The 20,015-nt window shown below is 37.0% G+C and overlaps 1 protein-coding gene across 1 annotated transcript in view; it reads right to left on the reverse strand.

Moving 5' to 3' along the window:
- The window catches only part of LOC112991965 (adhesion G-protein coupled receptor V1), a 294,714-nt gene that overhangs the window by 35,375 nt on the left and 239,324 nt on the right, over positions 1–20,015 (reverse strand). Inside the window, exon 90 of the mRNA XM_064499907.1 lies at positions 6,743–6,864. Within this exon, the coding sequence (XP_064355977.1) occupies positions 6,743–6,864 (122 nt within the window). The remainder of the gene's footprint in view (positions 1–6,742; positions 6,865–20,015) is intronic.

Below are 20,015 nucleotides of genomic sequence, written 5' to 3' on the forward strand. Positions count from 1 at the left end.
TACAAAGCCTGCTTGGATCTGTTTGTTTCCAAGGTACTATATGAATTCTTTAAGTTATGTTTAATGATGCTTAGTTTATGCACTCAGTGATCTGAGCTGATGGTAAAGGGTTTGGTATCGCTTTTACTATTTACGTTTGAATGAGCTTATGTACTTTTCTTGATATTCTGCTTGTAGTTCACCTTATCCTGGCAGTACTATGATCACTTCACTGTCTTTGTTGGGCTTATCTGGAGTATAATATCACTTTCTTTTTTTTCTTTTGGCATAATCTTTAAGAAGCCTTTGTGGCCCAGCACGTTTATTCATATCCCACTGTCTAGCATTTGATTTTGTTTGTTTGTTTTTTCCTTTACAACTTCGCCTCTTTAATACTGAATCTTTTAGCATTTGGTTTTCATAGTGGCAATTACCACTATGCCATTTTAGTTACAAAAGTCCATAACAGGAAAAACAATAGGATTTCCAAAAGGGAAGTGCTAACTGCAATAGACGGGTTTAACAGTTAAGGAAAATTTAATTTCAGGATACCATCATAATATAGCCTGCTCCTTTCTTCCTCTGAATTCACTCAAGTCATTGAAAGTTCTATACCTCAATGCCACCAAGATCACAGTAAGTCTGCGTGGCACAACATACATTGCACCAGTGCAGGAGTAAACTTGGTGAGTGTCAACATTACATTTACAGCCGTTAAAGCATTTTATTTTGAGAAATCTAACAATTATTAAGGTAGAAATAAATATCTGTATCCAGTTTGGAGATGACCATCAATAGTATCACTCTTGTATCACACATGAAATTGAATATATCACTGCAGTATAACCTAAGTAGTAACCTCAGCTGATATCCATCTGCTGATATTCTGATGAACACCTGATTCAGATGCCTTCCTACCAAATTCCAAGCAAAGCCTTTACAGGTCTTGGGATCATACAAAAACCTACAATGTACTAAAGCTGATGAAATCTCTTAAGAGTTACATGACTCTCATTACAGAGTATCAGCACCTCTGTAACGTAGACAGGGTACTGTGGAGAAAGCTGGACTACCTTTAACAAGAAACCTTGTTGAAGCATCATGCGATTCCACACAGGCTAATCTGCACTGCCAAGAAGCTGAGGGTACCTGCTGAGCTCTGTACTCCCCTGGCTAGCTACATGTGATCCCTCTTACGTAAAGGTAGCTCAGGGGTATCTAATGTCATGTAGTTTGCAGTGTAGATATATATCCTAAGTTATAAGACAGAAGGTTGGGGTGTCCAGGGCAGGGTGCCAGAAATACAGCCAAATAATAATCAAGATTGTACCTGAGAAACTGTAAAAATAAACTGAGTCAGCTATGGGGAAAGCCTCATAGTCTATGTAAAGCCTAATCCCAAGTCCTCTGCAAACTGTAGGACGAGTTCCACCCACTTGAGTGAACTTTGGATCAGGTTGTAATGGAATGGTAAATCAGCCACTGATGATGCACCTGTACAAACCCCAAACACCCCATTAATCTCATGAAAAACACAGCGCTCATTTATATTAGCACAGCATATACAAATTGGCTCATGAAATCCTAACCTTTTGAGACAAACAGCTTAAGTTACTAGTCCTGACTCCCAAAAATATACTGTGAGTAAATCTGCTTAGGCAATCAAATGTAAAGAGCAGAGACAAATGTTCCTATCTGTTTTGCAATTGAAAAGATCAGGAGCCAAGGCCTTTCACATGAGAACACGGAGTATGTTTCTGTGACACAGATGCTGCCTGGGTAGTATAATCAGGAACATACTGCTGAGGAACTCAAAACATCAGATATCCTAAATATGCCTCTCATCCTTTTCCTCTTATGCTTTTTTAAATTTATTTTTGGATTTCCTACTTTAGAAAAGCTCACTGGATGGCTAAGATTTAAGGTACCTTTTAAACTTTCATTTTGGCCTCAGTGAACAGAAACAGTTGAGCTGTATTTATTTTCTAGGTCACTATTTATTCAATGACCATGTAAATCACCTATTGTCTCCCCACACAGCACTTTACATGTTTATTCCTGAAGCTACAGGGAAAGGACTAGCTTTCCTCTCCATGCATATGAATCGCTTGTACTATAAATGCACCTCTGATGGAAACCGTTTCTTAAAGGAAGTGCTCGGAAACAATTTGTCCTTAGTAGATGATTCTTCTATCAAGTGCATTTCCTAGGAGTTGTTTGTCATAAGGCTAAATAACTAAATTGGATAATATATAATGTCTTCCCAGTCTCCTGTGTTGAATCCATGTGGGTAACAAATACATCGTAATGTGTCATGTTTTTCTTTGTTACATGGTCTGTAACTCTTTAGCAGTGGAGAAGCAGGTCTCTGTTTCTTGTAAACTATCCCATGTTTTCTTTCCCCATAGGAAAAAGCTCTTAATGAACACTGAATTGTTCTCAAACCGAAACATGGCATGTTGTATAATAAAAATACCCACCAATAAAAGGTAAAATAGCCTTGTATTGCAGAAACACTTGGCCTAGTTTTAATAATCATTATCAACTCTGAGAGCTGATAAAGATGTAAGGCATGGGAATGACATGCAAACAGCATACACTAAAAGATAGCTAGTTCCTCTTGAAATCATTCTGAAAATGTGCTAGCCACTGTTAAATCCTATTTCATCTTTCTCTCTCCTTCCAGAATACTGGGACTGAGATTAAAACTTCAAAGGACACTGGGGACTGGCTGTCCATGTCAGGAATAAACCTTGCTTTGCCAAATCTGTAGGCCAGAAGGAATTTTCAGAGACCAGCCTCCAGAGACAGGCCTCCAGGGACTAGCCCTGCTAGCTCCTCATTAGTGAAAGTTATCATATGTAAAAGCTTCCTAAAACTTACAGCAAAAGGTTGATTTATTCATTGTGAGTAGTATTTGTTATAATTTTTTTCTACACACAAATACTTCGCATATTGACTTTTTTTTTTATTAAGATAGTTCTATATATATGGTTATCTGATGAACAGCAAAAATTAAGGAAAATGGGTATTATTTACAAACTGTTCATCTTGATCTTTCACTGTTTTTTAATTCACACTACATGTCTGGTCACCTCAGTCACATGGCAGTATTTCTGTTTCCTGATCAGATAATTGTAACTTGTAAAACAGGAGAACAATATATGTGGTGTGGTTATTTAAAATGTGGTGGTGTTTCAGGAAATGTTTTTTTAAACCTGTTTTATTGTAGAGGTATACAAAGCTCTGAAGACAACTGCCTATTAAAACAAGCAAAGAAACATAAAAAACTCTAGTACTGGGAAAGAAGATCTCTTCAATTTCTACTACTTTTCTCAGGGTACCCCACATTAGAAAGATTTTTTTTTTTCCTTTAAACATCTGACAGCTTTACACTTCAAAAAGTATAATGTGATGGCTCTTCTACCTTGAGGACCTGATACTATCATCTTTCACTAGGGCAAGAAGCCAAATGTATCAATCCTGATACAAAAGAGACAAACCACAGGAGTGCAAGTTTCTTGAACAAGCTTATTTAGGGATTAGTTGACAGACAGCATATGTCTCCTCAATTCTTTATTTTTTTCTATTCCTGTATTCCTGCCATAGCACTGCAGTCTACCAAAAACCTGCTAAAGAATCCTACTGCAGAACTGTGATATCTGTCACTTGAAGGAGAGGTTGAAAATACTTAAAGACAGACTTGGAAGGACTAGGAGACTGAGTGATTCACAGAAAAGACGTACAGAATATGTGCTCCTACCTAGTTCAACAGACAAACCTCTTGAGGATAAAAGCAATATGGTTAACATTGTATCTTCACAGCACAAATCATATCTATTTGGTGAAGCAGTTGCTTGTGTTGGTAGAGAATTTCATCGAGTTTTAGGTAGAAAAGCAACGCTGGCAGCCTGGCTTCACTGCAGCTTTGAAACTAGAGCTGTGCTCCCTGCACAGTGTTGTAAGGTAATGGTAACAATCCGAGGCAAGCCTGTGAGTTGGAAGGGTGAAGCCTGTAATATTTGAGGCTTAATTTTTCATTTCCTGGCTCCTTGGAAGGAGACAGGACCTCAAATAAAATTTCTGAATATTTATTTCCCAGCTGTCTAACTGAGGGTGGAGACTCAACTGGGGACATATCTCTCAAAGATTAGAAGTGCTGCTACCAATGAAAGTTATTTGATCTTTGTGCATGACACATTGCTGTTGCAAGATATAGCTGCTAGAAAAGTGTAGTGCTTGATAATGGAAGTTTTATTTATGTCAGGTCCTTGAATATCAAAACAATACATGCAAAAATATATATTCTTTCAGTTACATGAAATTATGGATAGGAATAATTCTGACATCAAAATTCCCATAAAGCCAAGTTCCAGCAATGCTGGTAAGAGATCAGTCAACAACAAAGGATTAGCCAATAAAGGGAAAAATAATCTATTTCTCAAGTTCAAAGATTTTTAAAGGCATGAACGGAAACAAAACTACATAAAGGGCATTGCTTTTATCCAACTGAAAAACTTCACATGGATTGAGAAAAGTAAATATTTTCATCTCACTATAAACTAGATTTAAACAAAATTCTAATTTTGCAAGGTTGCAAGGTCATGCAAAGGTGCTTCTCAAATATCAGTTATGACTTAAATATTATTCCAGGCATGCTTTTATATCTGTGTTTTCCATATTACCTACTATCATACTGGACAAAGAATCCTCTATGAGGACCCTTGGGGGCCTCATATGTTACATGGCTGGTTTTCATCATCCTGTTTCACTTCTTGCTTCTATTATATGAACTTGCAACATTAATTAAAATAACAATAATTCTACAGCTTTGTTTCTTTGCTTGTCTTTACTTGAATAAGACATTCTAAGTTATATAAAACAGACTAATATAAAGTCTCTTCTTGCGGTCATATAGAAGGGTCAACATTTTGGCCATGAATGATCTTTCTTGAGGTTACTCACCAACTATTCACATCCATCTCCTCTAAATATCCTCTGGCAATAAAGTCATTTTATTTTAAGTCAAATATCCATGCATATTACAGTGCTAGTGCAAAAGTGATACCTCCAGAGTAAAATCTCAATTATGAGCTACCTTCTCTGGAAACTTGTATCAAAGATAGAGCTATGTAACACAAAGCTGTACTGGATTGTAGTAATAATTCTTCATAGAAAGACAATAAGGAAGGACATACACATAGGTACATAAACAGATATATATCTACATATATATATACGCACCTGTCACCCACCACACATCTATGATTTATATCAGTGATATGTTTTACTACAGAGCCACAATAGCTATGGTTTTACTGCTGTGGGGAGTTTCCTATACTCTGCGATTTTGCAGGAGTAGAGGAAAGGAAGGGAATGTCCATTGCTAGTGACTATAGCAATAGCCACTTCTGCAGAGTTGTGGTAGTCTCACTGAGAGGAAGCCCAGGTGCCTTCTTAAAAATCAATTTTATTTGCTCACAGAAAATTACCATTAAGAATTTTTAAACGGTAAGAATATACTTGATATTAAGGGGTAGAAAAACTGAGAAATCTGTTTGCACAACTCCAAAGACAAAAATATCATAACCCTAATTTGAGCCATTTCATATGCCAATATAGACTGCATAATTGGATGCATTACAAGGAGAATAAGCTACATTTTGTTTTTCTCAGTTTAAAAACATGCTTGTGTCTGAGACATACATTTTGCAAATGTGTAGATTTCTGCTTGAGGAAAACCCCACTTTTTGTATTCAACTGTAAAATTAATCTGTTTTGAATTCTAAAATTAATCTGTTTTGTGAAATAAGACCTTTTTTATTAATTCCTATGTCATGAGGTTCAAGAATTTTGAATATAGGTAAATAATACATGATAGACCTTAACAGGATGACATGGATATTTCTGTGACAAAGATGGCCAGAGAACTTGCATAGCCTAGATTTAGATACATATTTATTTAATTCTTCATCAATTCACAGTTTTCAGGTATCTCCCATCCTCGATACTGTGTCCTCTGTTCTGTAAACAACTCTGCGCTATATGGTATTGTTTTAAATTCAGTGTAATACAGTATTGAGTACAAGGAAAGTACATACATGTATGAAATTCTGCAAAGGCCTATTTTTGTGGAATGGATCATTCACATTAATATGTAGCCCTATTTATTGAAGAGAGTTTACATTCATTTTTGTATTTTTTATAACTAATATTCAATATCTAGTCTATATTTAATTTTTTCATTGAAAAGATCTTTGTTTTACCAATATGTATGCTGTATAAGGAAAGCTAAGCCTCAAGGCTCACCTCTAATAATGAAAAAACTTTAATATTAAAGTTACATAATATTAAAGCTTCAAGAGCTTTTTTAAGTAGTGTTACCAGATACAGAAAACTGAGGTACTCAATGTTTTTGCAATGGATGCAGATACTTCAGTTTCATTGTTATAATCACCTCAGTAATGTCTTATGTAAAGAAGCAAGTAGTTTTCTTTCCCAGTGAATTAACGATGAAATTAAGTCTATGTGATTATTGCCATTGTATCAAAACAAAGCATCTCTTACTTGAATATGTATTCTATACGTTAATCTCAGAAATAAGTAGAATACATAACTAGCACTGCTCATGTGTCAGATACTAACCTTTATTTGTTCCTGGTTTTTGTTCAGCTAGTCAAGCTGAAATGCCAAGCATGTTACAAGCAGTGGAGATGATCCCAATCTCAGTAACAGGACAGAAGGAAAAAGCACCAGCTCTTACCTGCAGGCTGTTGAAGATGATAAAGAAGACCAGCATCCAGAGGTGCCTGTAAGCCATGTGCAGTCCTCCCCACAGCCAGGTGACGGAAATCAGGGCAAAGAGATACAGGACCAGCGGGATCTCTGAAAGCCATAAACACAGTATATCAGTTAATGTGCCTTCTTAAAATCACTTTTTAATGCATTGTCAATGCAGAAAGAAGTTTTCTGGTCTCCGGCCTAACCTTGGAATCTGTTGCCCAGCGGCAGGCAGCTGCGTCTCTGAGGTTGCCCTTCTGCCCTGGGCTGGGGGGGGGCCTGGGCTCCTAGGGCCACCCCGCCGGCCAAGACGCCTGCGGGAGTTCACGGCTGGCTGCAGAGGGCTTGGGGGAGCACGGGGGGTCACAGCCATGTGCTGCAAACCAGGTAAGAGAGCTTGCATTGTAAGTGGGAAGCACATACTGAACTTGGGGTAAGCCTCGGAGAGCTATTGGCAAACTCTGGAAATTTGGTGAGGGAATGGATTTTCAAGCGCCGAGGCATAAGGGAAAAGAACTCTAACATTATCAATGGAAAAAACTGCCAAGGCTCTGTGATTTTATAGTACGAGAGTAGCTTATTCACTGATTTGTTGTTACTTTTACTGCAAATTGAAAATGTGAAGGCACCTGATCCTACAAAAATTTAAGCAAATACCTCTATTCAGTCAAAGATTTCCTCAAAGACATAATTTGCTAGTTAACTTCATCCACATTCAGAAACACATGCAGAACCCTGGCCTTAAGCACACAATCCAGTAGATAAATACAACTGCATTTTATACTCCTTATTGTATTTATAATAGAAAAGATTTAAACTCTGCTGGAGGGAAGATGTCGAAGTAGAACAAAGTTCACAAAAAGAAAAGCAGAAATTAGCTTTCAGCCCCCACCCAATTCTGTTCTTGACACTAAGGAGCGGCATGCTGGCCCCTGCTATCGATGGGATTCAGCACGGACTTCAAAGTCCACGTTTGCCTGGGCTCGGACATTTTGAGGTGCAGCAGTGCTCTGCAAGGCATTGCCCTTAGTGCTGCGACATCAGCAAAGACGGGAGACAGGCACACTGCTGACAGGCACTGTTCTGGAAGCAGCAATACGGGAGCATATTTGGTGTTTTGTTGAATATGATACAAATAACAAAGGTCATGTGAACGTAAGCAGCAGCCAATGTCAGGGCTACCTCCTAGCAAGGCAGGGAATAGTTGCTACAGGGATTTAATAAATACTTTGGAACTGAATTTGTGAAATTAATGTTTATATTTTTACGAACAAGAGAACAGCTTGAAGTGAAGCACAATGTGAGCAGGTAATGTGTTTTTCAAGTTTCCTCAACTAAAGCCTAATACTACTCTTTAAAACCTGAGACACAAACCTCAGCGTGGGCTGATATGTAATCACAGTTTGACAAAGTGACTTAATGTGACACAAAACGTAAGAAAGAGGTGTACTTCCTTAGTGAAATATAATGAGATCCTGTGTTACACATAAATATTACCATACTGTTAGAGAAGTGGTAACCTAGGACTCCAGAGGTGAGAAAACTCAAGTACTAAAATAAACGTAGTTCTCTGGAACAGTTAACAAGGCCTTACTTTTTACTGGGTTTTTACTGCTTTTTACTTGCTTTTTTTTTTTTCTTAACTGGGAAATTACAAATGCCATTACAACTGTAAGATAGTTAGATTCTCTAAGCAAGGAACTTGGAAAGTTCAGCTGTAATCACACTAAAGGTACTGTTCTGCAACTATGTCTGAGGACACAATACGAATCCTCTCTGGTCTGATCACTGATAAATAGCACTGTTTCTGGGCACTAAGGATACTAGCTTGCCCTCAGCAGAAGGGAGGATGCAGTGTCTTGATTTCCAGGCCAGCTGGTGATGTCAGGAAGCCATTCTTTGAGATCTCTGGTGACATTCAGGAGACATCATGAGTGGGATACAGGTGCCTTAGAACTAGATTCATTTGATTGATGTCATAAGATATCTGAAGCATTTGTACATCATCAGTACCTATGACATAGGACCTACGGAAGACCCTTTTCTTATGAAGAGACAGCTAGGGGCCAAACTGGGTAATGTTGCTTGTCTAAAATGGCATTAGATGCCTGTTAAGCACCTGAACCGCTTTACCCATGGCTAGGCGAGGCCTGGACAAAATTTATTAATGGTTTAAGACTCCCTAAGGAACCCTGATCCATAATATAACACTAATGACGTGTGCATTTTTTAGAGCACCAGGGAAAGAAGACTAAGGCTCTGTACTTGTGTGTTTAGACTGGGAGGAACTGGGTTTTGTTAGATGAATAGAACATAAATAAAATGTATTTCTCATATTACACTCTAAAGTCACTAATATCCCTAACACACAAAGCACTTGTCCTGAAGTCTCTTGGAGACAATAGAAAAAAATCCTCTTGACCCCAAGGGACTTTGAAAAAAGCTTTTCTTTAACAGCTACTAATATACATGGTGAACATCACAATAATTTTATAATATTTAAAATGCAAAGCTTTGTAAAGCACCAAGTAGTAGAGAAAGAACAGAGCATTAAGTATCACTTTTTTCCCTATATTGCACACATTAATGAAACAAATCCAAATACTTATTAGAAGTATCCTTCATGTTCACAGATAACTAACAAAGAATTGACAACCTCATCATATTCAAAGTTATAGTAATAACCAAATTTACCAAAACAAAAACCAAGAAAAATACAGCAAAAAATTTGGCTGTTTGTAAATATACATTTCTAATGATAAATTGAGTGGTTATTTGTGCACAAATATTAATGGAAAAAAAATACAATCTCTTCATTTAAATCTCAAAATCATTTAATAAACTTTAGCTGTTTATAAAAACCAACTGATGTAATGGACTGGCAATTAATGATCACTAATGCATACATTTTCTAAACACCAAACATAGATCTAACCTGGCAAAGTAGAGAACTTTCAAAAAGTATCTCAGAAAGTTCAAATAATGATTTGGCCTTTATGTTACTCTGTAACACAGTTCAATTCAGGTGGGGGGGCAGGGGAGAGAAGAAAGCAAGTTATGGGAGGACAAACAGCAGGCAGTAGAAAATGCCAAAAGCAACATCATAATTTCTACTTTCACTACATAAACATTACATAAGGAAAAATATCACAATATTGATCATAACTTTACACCTCCAGATGGTTGAAACCATTGATAGTTGAAATAGCTGCATACATAAAGATGAAGAAAATGGATTAACATGCTATCTAGATCATATATGTTTGAGGTATAATGGCCTGAGTCTATTATCTTCAAGTGTGTATGAAAGGGAACTTTAATAAACTCAATGCCATCTCACCAGAGTAAAACCACCATAGTAAGACCATATCGAGCCCACTGTATCTAACAAGATATCTTAAGGAGTAATTCTGATAACAGTTCACATAATGAACACTACTGAGTACAAATATATTAATTACAGGGTTTGTATATGCATTATACTAATAAAAATGTTCGGAGATACCTACTTTTGCCACATGCTGAATGTACATAGTCAAAGGTTCTGCTTTTTATCTTTGTCTATAACAATTGCTTCACTATGGATATTGTAAGCTGTTAATACGAAGTTGAAATCTAGCCAGTATTTAAAGTCTCAGATGTCTGAATTCACTGACATTTTACTCAAATAATTTGTTGTATTTTGATGAAACAAAAGCTCAAAAACTGGAACAAACATACCAGATAATCAGCAACAAACAATCTCTTTTAAGCCTGTAAAAACAGACAACTGCATAAAAGAAAAGGGTGCCAATAGATACGCTTGAAATGAACCAGAATAGTCTAGCTGTCTGTGGTTTCCTTCATAGGGGAAAAACCAACAACACCCTCCCAAACAAACTCAAAAGGTATTTCTGGACATGTGCTTTCACTTATAAGAACTTCACTCTAAATCAAAGTTCAGCCATTCACCTTTACACTACTTGCATAAATCTTAGGTCATGAAAGACTATGGTGGAACAGTCAACTTAGCATCAGTATGATACAGATGAGACATGGTCAAGCAGCTTTGTTGAGCCCTATGTATTTGAACCATGCTAGTCCCCATTTTTTACATTATTACCATACATTTTAGTACTTGGAATGATGAAAGGTTTTATTTAAGGAAGTCAGTCCACCCACTCTTTAAATATAAACATATATGTATATATGCATATATCACCGTCTTGGCTGTTCATGTCTCTCCCCGAAATATCTCCCCTCTTCCTTGACTACAAGCTCAAGAAACACTGGCAGAGTTGATGACTCAGTACAGATAAATGCTGTGTACCCAGCTCTAGTTGCAGTTCTACAGAGTTCGAAAACTTACTACAGTCCAGGTGTTAAATATCAACCAGGTGAAATTTCATACATTTAATTTACACAACCAGCTAGAGTTTCCCACTATTTTTCACTTCTTCTCCATTGCTGAGAAGAGATTATTTTCCTTTTAAACTTATTCAGGACACTGATTTTTCTGAAATGATTATTGTTCAGAGGGTTGTGCTGCATTGTAATCAAGTTTTTATGGGTGGTAAAACTGTAGTTTTACTATGGCAGGGGAGTCCTTGGAGTAAAAAGTCAAGATTTTATCCCATGATTTACATAAAAGCGATGTTGGTGAGATTTGAAAGACAGACTGTAATATTTTCATGATACAGATTTTCATGATTAGACTAAAAAATCCATGAACCAGGAAAAATATTAAAATGTTGTAAATGAACAATTTCCTCAACAGGAAAATACAAGGAGCTGTACTGGGTTAGACCAAAAATTTATGTAGCCTTGCCTCCAACACTGGCCGAAAGCAGATGCCAAAAGAGTTGGCTAATCACACATGATAATTCTCCCAGCAATTCTCCCATGCTTCAATTATTTACAGCTCAGGGAGTTCCTGAACCAGACATGGTTTCTCTATATTTAGTTATTTTCAGGGGACTTCTCTTTCACCAGCTCATCCAGTCTCCTCTCAAACTCATTACTGTGAACTTTTAAAATTCGGAGTATCCTGTGGCAAGGAATTCCACGGGTTTGCAATCACTAGTGTAAGTTTTGGCTAAAAAAATGTCAGATTGCTCAACCAAAATACCTGTCAGCCTTGTTTTTGTTGTTTGGTTTCCTCCTTATAGGAAAAACAAGCGCAAGAAATAGAAGCAAACAAAAAACCCAGAACATTCCTAATCAGCTTTGCTTTCATCTAGAGTTGTGTAAAACCTGTAACAATGTAAACCCGTCCTTTCCTACATTCTTAAACATACCTCACAAAGAAAAGAAAGACTATGGTGGCAGTTTTAAGAATTCTGCATTGTCATCTGCTGCTGTGCTGTAAGTACATCTGTACTGACCTATGCAAAGAAATATCTGATGATGAGGTTCATATATCTACATCTTTTACCTAAACAGGCTAGATTAGCTTACAGTGGTCCACAAAGCTGGAAGCAGTATACCAGCTACAGTTCTGCTCGGCCAGTCAATCTCCACATGATTCCTCTGCAGATGGAACTGCAGCAGCTCATACATCTATATTCCCTGAAGGACTGGAAAAACAGTGAGAAATACAAGATCTTACATCACATGATGAGACTTTGGCAAAACTTATTCATAGCTTGGGCCTACAATAGATTCTGCCAGTTGAGTAGCGCTGGTTTAGCTGCTGGAGAGAAAAGAAAAAAATAAGAGAGAATATGCCAGTGGCAAATGCATCCTGTAGGTGTAAGCCTCCTCATAGTCAGGAGGCACCTATTCTGGAAGGCACAGGAGGGAGATACCTGCCAGCCTTCTGCTGGCTGCACCTGGCAGCACTAAGAGCTGCTGCTGCTGCCTCTTGGTAGTCCTAGGCTGAGAGGAAGGCAAGGAAGAAACAACAAACAAAATGGTGGGAGCACCTGAGAAATAAGGAGGAAGAGGAAAGGTAGGTAGGAAGGTAGAGTGGAGAAGAGCAGGAAGAAAACAAGAAGCAGACCAGTGTCCCACATTGTAGTCTGTTGTCACACCTTTGATGATTCACATAATGGCAATTTGAAGATTGAGGTGGATTCTTATATGTCATTTCAATTTAATATAATGATAGGGTAGTTTACACGGCTAACCTCTCTTCTCCTTCTGCAGTGCATATTGATTATGATAGAATAGTCTGATGCAGCCTACCACAACCTGTTTTAAGAGAGAGGGAAGCAGTGCGGAAATGCACTTGCCCAATTCCAGTCAACAACTGTCCACTATGTATACTAAATAGTTCTTTAAAAATGCCTTCTTGCTCAGTATCTTTATCGTTATGAAACTGAAAGATTTGCACTTGAGCAGAGAAAAGCCTAAAACCTGAATGAACCAAAGACTAACAAACAAGTCATAATAGAAATAAGTAATAGCTTTCAATTACAAAGAACTGTTAGGCAGACCACCTGAAGGTCTTCCTTCCTTCCTTCCGTACTTGATGTCATAGATAAACTTCTCTGGGACTACAAGTCTGCACAGTGGAAAATGTTAAATCAAGGAGAAATTAATGAATACAATTAGGAAATATTCAAACTCTGCAGTGTAATGCAGGGTATGTCTTTGTACCTTGTCAGCAACCATCTATACAATTTTACTGTGAAAAATAAAGAATGCACTACAAACTCATATCATATCCAAATGTTTGTATTCTCACCACTGTGTTGGCTAATTATGTGTCTTTTTCCATTGCCTGAAGTATTTAATTTTTTTTCTAAAAATAGAAAAGTCAACAAAAGAACCAATTAAATAACATAGCTTTCATGATCTTCTGAGTTTACCTATAAATATTTACTATGTTTCTTCCCCTCAGGTTGTTAAACTGATAATGCAACTTTAGTTGTTTTTAATTGTTCTTGGCTAGACATGAAGACCTACTGCAAAATCTGGATCACCTTTTCAAACACTTTTTCCTAGCTGAGTGGGGAGAATGTATTACTTCATAGAACTTCACTCACTTCTAGAGACTTAAACTCAGTAAAACCTCTACAGACAATTGCTTACCAAGTCATGGGTTAAAGATAGTAGCAGAGCTTTTGACAGTTGTTGTAGAAAAAGAGTTTGACAACAGGATTTTGTGGCCAAAATAAAGGAGTTAAGAGATTTTCTCATACATTTCAAAGGTGAAAACACTGCTATCATCACCACCACCACCACTATGCAATACATAACTCCCGACAAAGTATCTAATTCCAGTAGCAGACCAGAAAGCTGTTGTAGAAATGTCCATGGAATCCAATTGGACAAAACTGTTCATAGATAGTTTGCAAAAATAAGTAGCAAATGTGTTTTAATATATTTTGAGTTCATTTATATTTTTGATCTGCTGTTATTTGTGGAAAGGAGCAGCTTGAAATTAAAGAATACCTCCTAAAGAAGCAGCACACGTCACTACTAAACATAAAGACTACATCACTGCCACAAAAACATAAAAGACCAGCCTCTCTAATCTTCCCACTAAATCTTAGTTTTTCAACAAACTTTCTCACATATCTTTAAGAGATTTCATAGTATGGCCAAACAAAACAGCAGGCATCTTTAACATAATTTATGCTATGACTGTTATGCAAGGAAAAGGACATTGACCCCCACCAAAAAAAGGGAAAAAGGGAAAAATGGTAAATCTAGGAGCAACAGCTAATCAAAAAAGAAAGTATGAACCTACTACTCTCCATATAAGAAAATTCTTTAGAAGTTATTACTCAAAATATCAAATGAGTTTTAAATCTACAGATGTACAGCAGTAACTTGTGCAAATTAACTTGCTTCTGCAGAATTCCTCAAAGGGGAAAGCTAATTTGGGCATGTGAAACACATGTGAAACACCAACTAAATTACATGAGTGCAGATGATGAATTTCAGTTATTACGTTATTCAGATCTTTGTTCTTTATTTCAGCTTGTAATTATGCTTGCACATTTTGCCTTAGCTGTATTTTTAAAAACCTCTAAGACACAGATTTTTTTCTCCTAAATCCCCCCAAAAAACAACAAAAAAGCCCCAATGAGTGCTACGAAGATTAAAATATTATACTCAGTATGTGACTGTGATGAATACTGTATGTAACGCTTAGATCAGAGGTAGCCAACATCTGGTTCTTGATTCCTAGATGGATGTTTTCATCTCAAGATGAAAGTACTCCTACAGTTCACTGTTCCCTCACTTCTTTTAGGTATACGATATATATCTTACAATTCAAGATAAAGATTTTACCATATCACTTACAGGATAAGGAAGATCTGTAACTAGTTTTAGATATATCCTCCCACTTGAATAAAAAGCCCTGTCCTCAGCATCGTTTCCTGAGTGCCAAGGCTGAAATGTCCTAAACTTGCATTTCAGATGGCTTATTTGTTTCTTGAGATCAGCTGGTAGCACATATAGGAGGAGCTTTCATGGTCTGGCATTGCATACTGCTAAAGCAATTAATTTATTAAAGAAATTTATATGAAGGAAGACACAAAAAGGTAGTTAAAATTTTACAGCTAAATACCTAAGGCACACTTAATGAAGTTTTATTTTGGCAACTTAACTTCCTAATCTTTAAATTAATTTTGGCACATTTACAATGATAATATCTGAATCAGGTAAATTCTACTGCATATTTATGCCTAAAGCATGAAAATTATGCCACTACATGTTGTTCAATAAAATGGGGTCATCCATAACAAAGGTGTTACCAGAAAAAAATGCAGGTTATTTTTCAGTTCAAAATTTTACTCTATACTTTCAAATTGTTTCATGAAATTATAAAAGGTTAGCAAACAGTTTGAAAATCAAACAATAAATATTGGACTGTTGTATTTGTCATTTCCAGTTTCTACATTTGAATATCAGGACTGTGAAGAAAAAAAAATCATCTCCAATCTATCCCTATTTCAACCTTTTGCTAGTAAGGCCAAATACATACAATCCAGTTTTTAGATCACCTAATTTCCTTCAGAAACAGTCTTTCTTGCTGCAAACTTAAATGTTCATTCACGCAAAGGTTGTTTATCTAATGCACACTTCTCATTTGGCTTCTCTCAAGGCTAGCTTTTGAGAAGTTAGTTTCTATATATAGAAAAATAATCAGTCAATAGAATATGTTTGCTGAAGGGCTGGCAAACTGAATCAGTTCAAACTGAATTCTCTTTTCTAGCAAACTAAATGCATGTCTTTGAAAGAGTACAGTTGAGTTAGCTATGACATCGTTTGAAAATCAACCTTCACACCATGTTCCAACACTCACTTTTGAGGAAGAAGAGCTGTCTGCTCTAAAAGATAATTAATTCTTGACTCTCCCATAGCCCTTTCTTCCAGTCTTCTAGCTTTGAAGAAAACTCCCTGACCTAGGCAAGCACTATCACTGTGTAAAATACCACAATGATACTATACAACAATTCTGGAGCAATAAAAATGAGAGTAAGACGAAAAAATCATCAGCTTGGTGTTCTAGATGGGGTGGTGAGAAGTGTGTAAATTGCACTTTGATCAAATTAGAAGTTAGCAAATTCTATTTATTTCTGCTTATTCTCTATTACAATCTTATTTTATAATCATATGCTTTTACAGGGATAACCCAGGCATATGAAAAAAGTATGATAAGTTCTGTGGGCAGATCCCAGGCCACGACCTTGGCCAAAACAAATGAGCAATTGACAACAATTACCAAGAGCAGCTGTGCTGGACTCGCTGCCCTTGGGCCATGACATTTTCTTCAAAGCCTGGAAACGACTACAGTAGGGTATGAGAGATGTGACTCTCTACTCAAGAATGCCTAGGAGAAATGCCTAGAGGACTGGGAAGAGTATCTGCATGAGAGACAAGGAGATAGAACAAGCAAATGAATGTTTGAGTATAAAACACATGAAAAAAATCAATGATATCCTTCTAAGAATGAAGACATTCTCCACAAAACTATTTATCCATGTGCAAATGGTCCTCCTCCCCACAGTTACCAAAGGGCAAAATTTTCCTCTTAGATCCGTATGGTGAAACCCAACATTGTTATCCTGCTCTTAGTAACAAAAATATGTGGGAGTCCCTTTTAGTACAGATAACAAACTCTCTACTCCTATGGAGAGCACAAAATAGTAACACACAATATTTAAATCCAGGAAAATGTTTTCACTGTAGAAGACAGAACTTTTCCTAGTAGCTGTAGAAGAATGCATTGTTCAAGACAGAACTGCTTTGCACAGTAAGCTTCACAATCTTCCAAAAATAGGAGAAAAAAGAATAATTAAAACATTTTGACTCGTTTTTTAGCTTAGCCACCTGTTATCTAATTTCTTTGAAAGTAACAGTATACACTATATCCGAGGATAAACTTTACTGTTTCTATTCCTATTAAACTCCTGTTAAAGTCAGTAAATGCTTTCTTCAAGTAGAGATCGCAAATTTAGAATTTCAGGAGATTAACCAACTATAGTTAAAATGATGTTACTCAAGCTTTTCTACAAGCTATGACACGGTCTGAAGAACTCAGGAGAAGTCAGATAACAAATATATTCTTTTAAATCTGTAAAAACAATCACTTTTTCTGTTTTATGGTAATAGACAAGCCAGTGATTTGACTCTGTTTGTTACTGACAATTACTTTACTTTTTACTGACAACATTGAGCGAATCACAGAATCAGAGAATGGTTGAGGTTGGAAGGGACCTCTGGAGATCACCTAGTCCAACTGCCCTGCTCAGGCAGGGTCACCTACAGCACATTGTTCAGGAGCAATTTTTTGCATGAAAAAGTATGAATTATTGCAGAATTCACACTGAGCAATCACTCATCTGTATCATGCAGCAATTTTAAGCATCTTCTAATTGAATGACTCCCAGAAAGGGAATAAGCGTGACTACTACAGTCCTATGCAAATAGATATCTGTTTGATTATCTATGTATAAATGATAATTACATAACTGTATATTCTACTTTTTCTTTCTGTGATACTCTGCTCTCTGGAATTTAAAGAACAGGTGTCCACAATTACTACCATATGTGAAAGCATATTGAAGTATATTTTTTCCTGTGTTTACATATCTCTGTATTTGATATATCATAATTGTTTGCAGTTTCATTCAGTTGGGATTTTAGCCTCTTTCTAGACAGGATCACTTCTGGACAGCAGACACTTTTGCAAAGCAGTCTTTGCTTTCACTTTTTCATTACCTACCCCTGTTTAAGGTGGGGAAGTGCGGGTACAGAACTCCTGGCTGGAGACCGGAAAAGGCTTTTTCCCCTGTAGGGAGTCTTTGTTGTGGGCGACAAGACAGGGATTTCTTCAAGATGGGGATGAGAACCAGAGGCAAGCCAGAATAAGACACTACACACGCACAACTGCTGTTTAGTCATTCACGTTTCAGAGGAAACCGAGAGAAACGCTGGCACTGCACAACACAGGAGGTAGCTGAAGTGCCACAGTTAGGAGCTTGCGCTATAAACATACTCATGGGCACACAGAGAACCCTTATAAAACCACAGACACTGCAAGCCTCACCAGGCACCCACCCACTGCATGAGGTACTTTCATTTGTGCTTGCAAAAGGCCTATGGTAAAATGGCCAGTCTGCCATTAAGGTACCAGAGTAGTAAAAAATACACCCTATTTTTTAAAGAAAGCAATGCTGTTACCAACTTATTATTGAAAGCATCTCTTCTTGATTTTTTATTCCTTCTGACACTTCAACGTTCTCTCTCCACCATTTTCTGTACTCCATTGCGGAAAAAAAAATCACCTAAGTCCTATGTTAAATCAAACAGGATTTTGTTTCATCCCTACTATTTCATGTGCTTATGTCATACAGACAAAACTACTATTAGTACTTTCTGCCATTTCCCATGCTGACTTTTTTACTTATATGGTTCCAATATACAGTATTTTTACGGGGTTTAACTGCTCTGAGAGAAGCCTTACACTTCAACATATGAACATGGAATCTCCATCCTTGGAGATACTAAAAGTAAGTTATTTATAAATAAATAAACTACATTATTCAACACTAAATAAGGAGCCACCTTTGTGATTGTTTCAGGAAGTCCCTTCTCTATCCCCAGAAAGAAATGAAATAATAAAGTACAAGTAAGCCACATGGTCTTGAAGATCCTATTTACAAGCTAAGTTTATCAGACCTTATTCAAACTCATGTAGCTCTTATGCAAGTTGACACTCTATCACTAAGAAAGAAATTAATATCTGAAAAAATTTCTGGATCATATATATTTAGTATTTATTTTCATTTTCTCATAAAAATAACATATTTCTAAAACCCAAAAGTTCAAAATAAAACACACAGAAGTCCCCATCTACACACTACAATTATCACTGCAAATCTGAGTATCTGAACCTAAAGAAGACAGCTTCTATTTATAAATCTGAACATGCACTGGACTACTGAAAGGAATTTTGTAATAATCCACATTTCCTTTTAAGTTCAGATAACGTTTCTCTAAGAAAATTGGGAAAAAAGATTCAAGAATCATTTGAAAGTTTATAAAATCTAACTGGCTTCACACAATCAGGGAGAAAACAGATAAAATTCCACTAAAATCTACATACTTGCATTTGTTTATAGAACCAATTTTTTTTCCAAAGACACCATGAAAAGAATTATTTTACGCTTTCCACAGACAGCTATTATTGCAGCACTGGTCTACACTGCTGCAGTTTTATTTCAGGAACATCATTGTATTTGAATTGTTCTAGCAGAACAGAGCGACCAATACTTCCTGTTTTGCATGAAACACAGTTCTTCTTTCAAGCACGTTTCACTTACGAGTAGCACTAGGAAATTTCAAAACAGAAGTATTAACTCCAAATACTCCAGCATGCCTGCATTCTCACTGACTAGGCAGTCACTGACTCTATACTACAAAGGAAAAGGCCAAGCACTATGCTCAGGCCCTGGGGCCAAGCAGACCAGCGCAGTTATCACCACCCCCCAGGCAGGACAGGGTGAGCAAGCCCAGGCTGCTTCCTGGGGAGGGCCAAAGCACAGGCTGCCCCAAGCCCTGCCTTGGCGCTGCCCGAGAAAGTGCTTTTTGGTACAGGCCAAAACCATGGCAGGGAACACCAGCCAGTGCTCAGACCAGGAGGTGCTGGCTCTCACTGCTATTCTTTTTACTAGACTTGACAGAACCAGTGATATTAATTTCTTAATTTACAGCTTATCCTCACTTTGGTATGACAGCTAAACATATGCATAACTTTAATCATTAAAATATTTTCACAGACTTCAAAGGGAACACTAACATGCTTAATCTTAAAC

Source organism: Dromaius novaehollandiae, chromosome W, assembly GCF_036370855.1.
Source record: "Dromaius novaehollandiae isolate bDroNov1 chromosome W, bDroNov1.hap1, whole genome shotgun sequence".
NCBI classification, from domain to species: domain Eukaryota; kingdom Metazoa; phylum Chordata; class Aves; order Casuariiformes; family Dromaiidae; genus Dromaius; species Dromaius novaehollandiae.